Source organism: Poeciliopsis prolifica, unplaced genomic scaffold (genome assembly GCF_027474105.1).
Source record: "Poeciliopsis prolifica strain line A6 unplaced genomic scaffold, Auburn_PproV2 SCAFFOLD021, whole genome shotgun sequence".
NCBI lineage: Eukaryota > Metazoa > Chordata > Actinopteri > Cyprinodontiformes > Poeciliidae > Poeciliopsis > Poeciliopsis prolifica.
In genome coordinates this window covers 1,522,984-1,531,288 of record NW_026562396.1, presented here as the reverse complement: position 1 = coordinate 1,531,288, position 8,305 = coordinate 1,522,984, and the positions used below count along the sequence as shown (strand labels likewise).

Below are 8,305 nucleotides of genomic sequence, written 5' to 3'. Positions count from 1 at the left end.
GAGTACAGTTGTAACTATTTTATTTAACAAGTGTTGAAATGACTCAATTTCCTGTTGAAATAACTCTGAAAGGCTTAAATTAGCACCAGTTCAAAGAATGACCAAATAGACTCAGTGGCACAGTGTTGAGTTAATGATGGTAAATTTAATGTGCTTACTTTATGGTTCAGTGGGATTTTCAAGGTTGGGTTACAATACTATTTATTATGCTCCAGCTCACTATAAAACTGATTTGTAATTGTTATTTCAATAGATTTTTTCTGTAAAAGTTTAACATACTGTGGATAAGAAGAAAATAAAAAACAGTTCAGCATGTTTTATCACAAAACAAAGCGCATAATGCAGAGGAGATCAGTAATATTCAAACAAAACAATTTAGTCAAATATTACATATCTGTCAATGGGCTAAACACAATGGTGAAGATCAAATAGATTCATGGTTAGTTATAAAATCCAAATCAATCAAATTTACACACCAAACAGGAAGTTTGGGTCACAGAAGTAAGTTATTGTACCAAAACATGTTTCAGCTGAGATCATTTGTAGGGGCAAGGCACGACAATATTCTGGATTTCGTTATGTCCGAATGCATGATCTTAATTCAGTATGTGAAACTGTGCAAAAAGTGACCTTTTTTTTTTTTAACTCCATGCTACATCAAAGCCTTTGATCCCCTGAAGCCCCTCCCCATCCCAGCCTCTTCATTCTTTTCTCTGCCTCCTGCATGCATTCCTACCCCTCCCCCCCTCCTTCAGTTCCCCTTCCCCAGTATGGATCTGTGAAGTGTTAGTACCGTGTGCTTCAGCTATGAGGAATGGCGATGTGACAAAAAGAAAAACAGAAAAAAATCCAAACATCCTGCTCAGCATCTTTTCCCTTGCTCATTTTCGACACGCAGAACTTTCTCTAGTCCAGAGGTCTGACAGTCGGTGTAGACAGGAATCACCTTAACTCTATCCATTAAGGCATTTATGAGCCACAGTGACATCAAATGTCAACGTACTGTGTGAAATTACTAGAGCCATCATCTAAGACATTGCTGCTGCTCTCCTTTCAGAGGCCAAGAAAAAACACTGAGCTCATTGCTGTTCAACAACCTTAAGTAGTCCATAAATAGAAAAAAAAAAAAAAAACTATTGAAAATCTTGATCTGGACCTCAAACATCTGGTGTTGTTTGAGAAATTAATAAATAAAATAAACAATAAATACACTATTGTCATTTGGGTGGTCAGAAAAATAACAATGCCAAGAACATGTGGTGTTTATGTCACTATTTGGGTGACTTGAAACATATCAAATTCTACGTTGTAAATCTTTTTTGATTTGGTCTGTCAAACATTTTTCTTGTTGATGTAAGAAATCATGAAATAACAAAATGGAGATCACTGTGGACTACAACAATCAAACATTTTATTTTCTGTTCTGAACAATCATTTCAGAATTAACAGTCCTTACAAGTACAATTATTATAAAAGGCCAAAACATTTACGTCATGTTGCTTCATATAGCAATAGAAAGGATATATGAAAGTCTAAGTTCAAGAGTATGCTACTAATGAATGTTTTTTTTATTATTATTATTTTATTTTGGCAATTACCCATGTCAGGTAATTAGAAAAAATATCAATTTTTCCAATTGCAGTATTTATTTGTCTCAAACACAAATTTATTCATTCATTAATACCATATTTAATGTGAGTGTGTTTTTTGCCATGCTGTCCAGCTCCACTGTCTGTCTGCACCAAAAACAGACTTAAATCTCTTCGTTGCACTTCCATCTCTATTGCAACATGTTCGTCACTCTATAAAGTGGTTGCATTACATTTTTGGTGACCCCAGAGGAAAAAAAAACACTTTTTTTTCTGAGTTACCATTAAAGACAGTGCAGTGGTTAAAGCGTTTTCAGAAAGCGTAGCTGTCTGTGATTCCTTGGTGGTTTTCTCTCACCATCGACTGATTGAACTGACTCAGAGTGCCGTAACAAGGAGGCTTCAATTTAGACCGCCTGGGTGACCTCAGTGCTGAGACCCTCCACCATGTCTGAGACTGTGCCGGGAACTTCCTGGACATCCCCACACAAGTTCACGTCCTTTTTCAGTTCAAAATCACGCTGCTCCTCGAAAGGCCTCTCCTCTGACTTTTCGTTCCCATTCACAAATTCTTCTGCATGCGTGGCCACGGCTTTAGTTTTATCGGCGCACTCCCCGTTCACCGCTATGACTGAATCTACCCCGTTCTCTGTGGAGGAAGGGCTTCCTAAATCTCCGTTTTCCATATTGCTTTCCTTCTCAGGCTCGGGGCCAGGCACCTCTTCCAGGGATGTCTCAGCTGTCTTATCAGATTCCACAGTCATGTTGGTAGCAGAGGCAGACTGTGAGATGATAATCTCAGGTACAGGTTCTGCAGCTTGTGACTCAGCTGGATCATCGGAGCCCGGGGCTTCTGCTGAAACGGATTCTTCTTCTGCATGATGATTTTCTGCGGAGGCATTCTCTACCACCGCCTCAGATGATTCTGCTTCAACAGTCTCAAGTTCAACAGTGTCAGGTGCTGCCAAAGCTGGTTGGGGTTCAGGTTCTTCTAACTGTTTCTTCTCTTTGAATTGCTCAGGTTCTGGCTCTGTTATCTCGTTTGACTCAGGTTCTGTTGTTTGTTCTGACTCAGGCTCTGGCGTTGGCGCTTTCATAGACTCTTCCTTTGTAGTTTGAACTGAGTCTTGCTCAGGCTCTGGTTGGGAAACTAACTCAGCCTCTGGTTCAGGTTCAGGCACTGCAGCAGCAGAAACTCTTTCTACCTCAATGGCTCCTGGCTCAGTCACAGTCTCTTGTGCAGGCTCTGGCTGTTGATCCTCAGACGCTGCCTCTGTGCTGACCTGAGCAGCATCTGATTGTGGCGCAGATCCTAGAGCAACAGGAGGCTCCTCCACTGGGGGTTCTTCAGGTTCGGTTTCCGCTTTCACAGGTTCCTCAGATGGAAAAGATTCTTCCTCAGCCACTGGTGGCTCCTCTGTTTCCACTGCTGAAGCAGGTTTAGATACAACTGGTTTCTCTGCAGCTGAAGCTGGTTCTTGTTCTGCCAAAGGTGCTTCTTCAGCTGGTGCTTCTACAGGAGCTTGTTTCTCTTGAACTACAGCTTCTACTTTTTCTACTAGAGTTACGTCTACTGCTGCTAATTTCTGCTCTGTGGCTGCTACTTCCTCTGGTGGAGCAGATTTAGGCTCTTCTGGAACTATTTCAGCCACTGGAGATGGTTTCTCTGGAGATGTTCCCTTTTCCTCTCCATCAAGTGCTTCGCTCTCTGATGCTGCAACTGGTTTGTCGACAGCTGGAGTTGTTTCCATTGCAACAGCTGCTGGCTCTTCTGGAGATTCTTCTGGTTTTTGCTTCGGAGCAGCCTCCTCTTCAGCTGCAGGAGCTTGTTCCTCTGTGGGGGCAGATTTCGGTTCTTCTGGAGGTACTGCAGCCTCTGTTACTGCGGCGTCTGCTGACACTGCAGTTTCCTCTACCACGCCATCTTTCCCAGCACTCTCCTCCGCTCCTGTGGGTGGAGCTCCATCTTCCACTTTAGCAGACTCTTCTGCACCAGCACCGCTTGCCGGACTCTCGTCTTTTTTGTCTTTGGGGTCGCTCACGTCATATCCTTTCTTCTTCTTGCTCAGTTTGCCTCCCATGGTGACTCCTGAAAGAATTAATAAGACAAAGTGTTTTCTCCTTTGGATTTCTTAAAGCATAGCAGCATTTTAGCACGCAAGTTATAAGTAAATTTAAGTTGAAACCAGACGACATTCAGCAACTTTCCGTCCCATGAGATGCATCTCAGTTGTCAAATGGAATATGAAAGTATACCGATTCATCAAAAATATGAAGAAATAAAAAATAAAAGTAACATTTCCTCTTTTTCATCAAAAATTTAAACTTAGTTCCTTTAAATGTAAAAGTTTTTTGGGTTTTTTTTCCCCACGTCAATAGAGAAGTGCCTTGTCTGGAAGAGAACAAGAAGTTTAATTAGGAAACGGATCTCTGCCAAAACGAGCCTGGCTTGAAATCAAATGTTAATGTATGGGAACCTAAGGGAGGTCAGACAGCTCTGCACTCTCTGCAACCTTTCAGGAATGTCTGGTGAGGCTTGGTGCCAAACAAGACCATGAGTCTGAGTCGAACATCTATGATCTACATCCACAAATATTTATTTCCTCCCATGAAAAATGTAGAAACTATTTAGTGCTTGGTGATCATTCAAATGCTGGCGTATCTGGAAAAACTGTCTCTTCTATCTGAGCAGTGAGTCCTTGTTTGTGAATGGGAGCAAATGGGAAAGTTTTTTTTTCTTTTTAAGTTAATGTCTCAACACGGTGTTTCCTCTAGAGGAAGTGTATAGTGCAGTGATTGCCACAGAGTGCATCAAAACTCCAAAGAGAACAGGAAGTTCAACTTTGTATTAAGAATAGAGTTTCAGCAAATGTTGAACAAGCAAGTCTGGATGTGAACTAGACGAAAACAAACCGAGTTGGTCCATTTTGCACCACAAAACCAGCAACTGTGTATCATCTCTAAAAGCTACATTTCTTATGTTTCAATGTGTTTCAATGTCAGAAATGACAGGAACCACACAGCAGGGGGTGGAAAAAAATGGGGAACTGTCCTTAGTGCTGTCATAAAGCAATTAAGACTACTAAACTGGAATAAGCTTGTTCAAATATTTGCCATAATAAAAGCCATCAGATAAGCATAACAGTTCATATATGTGTCACTGGATTATAAATCCTGCCATTTTTGGGTGCATTCCATGTTAAACAAAGCAGTAATCGTTTCATCTTCCATCTTTTCAACCTTTTTTATTATTATTATTATTATTATTATTATTATATTATTATTATTATTATTATTATTATTCCAATTGTTGTTTGGATAATTTTGGTCACTAAAATCTAAATGTAGACCTCGCTCATTTTGGCGAGATAGTCACATGCAAAATACAAATGGAGCCTCAGGCAGTCCATGCCGGCCGGTAACAAAGGATGAGGCCCCCTCCTCACCAGTGTAGCTGCTCCCACTTACAAAGGGACATAATCTGGCAGGGGCTGGGTGTGGGGGACCGTGGCTTAAACATACACGACCATATATAGGTTACAGCAGGTCTGGCTAGTGAAATTAAAATACACACTCGCCACGAAATACATGAGGGTTGAAAAGCTGTAACAGAGAGGTCTCCATCCCCCCAACCACTCCAACCCACCAACCCACCCACCGCCGCTTCCCTCAGCTGCTCTGCCCTTTTTTCTTTTCTTTTTTTTTTTTTTTTTTTTTTTTTTGTTCACGAGGGTCTGGAAATGCGGGAGCATAAATAATAAACTAGATTGTGTCAACTTTTATTTCAGCTTTGCTTTATTTCCATGTTTTCTGAACATGTTTGAGGAAGAAAAAAAAGAGCGCAGCTGGAAAGAAGAGGCTCTAACAGGCTCATTGTAACGACTGAGGACATAAAGGATACTGTCTATTCCTTTCTAACTCTCGTTTCCTTCTTTTCTCTCTTTTTTTCTAACATTCTTTCTATATTTCTTTCTTTTGCTCCCTTTCTATTTCTTCTTTTCTTTCTATCTCAACGTGAAAAAAAAAAATCCAGTTTTGCAGTGACTGACCTGTGTTTTTTTGGGGGGACCAGTTGGGCTCCTTGTCCAGTCTCCGGGTGGATGTGATAATGGAGGTGAAGCCTTTGGATTGACAGCTGCAGATTCCGCCCCTCGCTCCTTCTCACTCTGAGGTGCAGTGCGCTGATCCGGAGGAGTGGAGGAGTGCCCTCTCTCGCAGTTTTCTGGACATCTGCCGCTATCGCAATCCAGCCAACCCCAGGTCCGCTCCGTCTGCAATCTATACCTCCCAGTCTTTAACCCCTCCTATCCCCTTTCCCTCTCTCTCTCATACACACACACACACACACACACACACACACCCCCACACACACACACACACACACGCACACACACACACACACACGCCCACTGCAGCGCATGGTTCCCTTTTTTTTTTTTTTTTTTTTTGAACAAACACAGGGGCGATAACAAACTGACCACCTCCATTTTCTTTTCTCATACAACAGGGTTTTTTTTTTTTTTTTTTGTTTTTTTTTCACGCTGTCTTGCTTTTCCCCCCTAGCACAAACTGGTCTGGAAATTGTGTTAGTTGTAAATCCCCGGAAGTATTTGTGCAATGTAAATTATGCATGAAATGCATCATGTCAGGAAAAACCCTCCAGGACCTCACCAGACCAAACACACGCATGCTCATGTAAATTACACTTCCCCTGATGCCTTTGGCCTGTTGTGTAAGAATATAATAATGAATAGAAACAAAGAAAGGTGTTATTAGCTACTGCAAGATGCCAAGGAAGATTCTAATTCTTCCTAAACATTGTCTAATATGGTTCAAAATGAAAGAAATAAATAAATCCACTGCTACAGTAAGACGCTTCCAATTTAAAAGATCCATATTAGATTGTATTTTTTTTTTCCTCCAAAGAATAAAATGAAGAGCTGTATGTTTGTCACAACCATTCTTGTGTTCTTCAGCAATTGCACCTCTTTGCTATTTGCCTTCTGTGTGTTAATTGGACGAGCTGGCTGAGGGTGACACTCTATGAAATTCAACAGCTGACCCTTGCAGACAATCATGTTGTCATCTTTGAAAATGCTGCTTTCATGCTGCACACCACGGGACCACAATGATAATTGGTCTTTCGGGAACTGTTGAAGCGATGATCGGCGTTCAAATTAAAACAGGAAACATGTGACCTCATGTAAACTTCTGGAAAATACCTCAGAAAATGCCACGGAGTCTTTTATCTGTCCCAGGATGGGGACTTTTGTGCACAAACAATGGGGGAAGAGATCAGCTTTGTCCATAACCACTCACCCATAAATGTCTGTCTTTTAAGATTTCTTTCAGTGGAACTGGCAGGAAGACAAAACAACCGGGTCAAGGTTTTGACTAGACCAATCAAAACTGCCACGGCTTGTATTTTAATCACAGGTGAGGGCAGCCAGATACCTGCATTGGTTTAGTTTTGTTATAGATCAATTTCAGGGTCAAGCAACTGTAACACTGTAAAAAAAACTTAAGCATGTTTTATTGTATTTGACCTTGTTCAGATGTAAAAGCTACATTTTGACTTAATGACCGAAATGAAAATACCTTTGAACTTTGCTGAACAAGTAGAGATATCAACTAAATTGATTTTATTGATAGATTGCAAATTTCTGATAGATTAACCATTAAGAAAAAAATAAAGCTTATCTGTTGTGGTTTTGGTTAAACATGTGATGAGTATTTTTGAGCAAACAGCACCCTCTTCTGTTCAAAGGTCAAAACTCTGAATTTGATGTATATTTTATGGTTGTTGGGATGTTGGGGGGAACTCTACATCTCTCTTTGTCACTTTTGTTTTTTTTTTTTGTATGAATTTTTAATTAATCAACTGTATTGATCTCCTGGAAGTCCTTTGATGGATATTTGCTACAAGTACCCGAAAAAGCTTGAAAATGTGACCGAACAGCGTAAATTTAACTAAAGCGGCAAAGAAAATCTTTTTAATTTCCAAATTAAATTTAAAAAGCCCTGATTGATAAACAATCAATTTTTGGAAATAGAAGTTTTGACAGTTTATGAACATTTCATCTCCTTCAGTGAAATTGCAAATGGCATGCATTTGTTCCTTCAGCATTTATCATACAACTATCACTTTCACAGAAACTATCAGTTTTTATTTGATAACTCAGTTTGTATAAATTGCACTTATTAAAGTACATTGCATCTCTTTTTTTCAATTTACCGCCTTTACAAGTTAAAATGAAGAAACGAGAAAAAAAAAATGTTTGTTTTCCCTGCTGACAGCAGGGCTAAAAGGGGCAGAGAAGGCTGACATTCACATGATGCAAAAGCTCTGGAATGCACTCCCATGAGTGCAGCCTCCATCTCAGCCAACCATTTTGCTCTACATAGACAAGACTCAAAAGACACTAGAGTAAGGTGGAGGCAGGCCTTGGAAAATCCCCCCTGGTATTAAAGCTTGAAACTCATCTGTTAGCTGCTCCTGGTTCAGATGACCCTTACAGTACAATGGAAAAAGGAAAGACAAGTGGAGAAACAGGTGTTTGTTTCTACAAAACACATTACAGTATCGGTCCACCAGCAGGATCAGTGTGTGGAGAAATGTGGCAACTTGTTCTGCTTGTGCGCTGTTCCCACCACAAAACAGAATATTTCCCTAACAAAGAGGCGTATTTTATAATGTTGCATTGAACAGAATGAAA

At 40.4% G+C, this 8,305-nt stretch overlaps 1 protein-coding gene across 1 annotated transcript; it reads right to left on the bottom strand.

Annotated features, from left to right (window-relative positions):
• Nucleotides 1-1,389: 1,389 nt before the first annotated feature.
• On the bottom strand, nt 1,390-5,877 carry si:dkey-56m19.5 (fibrous sheath CABYR-binding protein). The gene is made up of 2 exons (XM_055045211.1): nt 5,639-5,877; nt 1,390-3,678 (listed from the first exon to the last, which is right to left on the bottom strand). Exon 2 carries the CDS (start codon nt 3,668-3,670, stop codon nt 1,997-1,999), a length of 1,674 nt encoding a protein of 557 aa, XP_054901186.1. The 5' UTR covers nt 3,671-3,678; nt 5,639-5,877; the 3' UTR covers nt 1,390-1,996.
• Between the last annotated feature and the right edge of the window lie 2,428 nt (nt 5,878-8,305).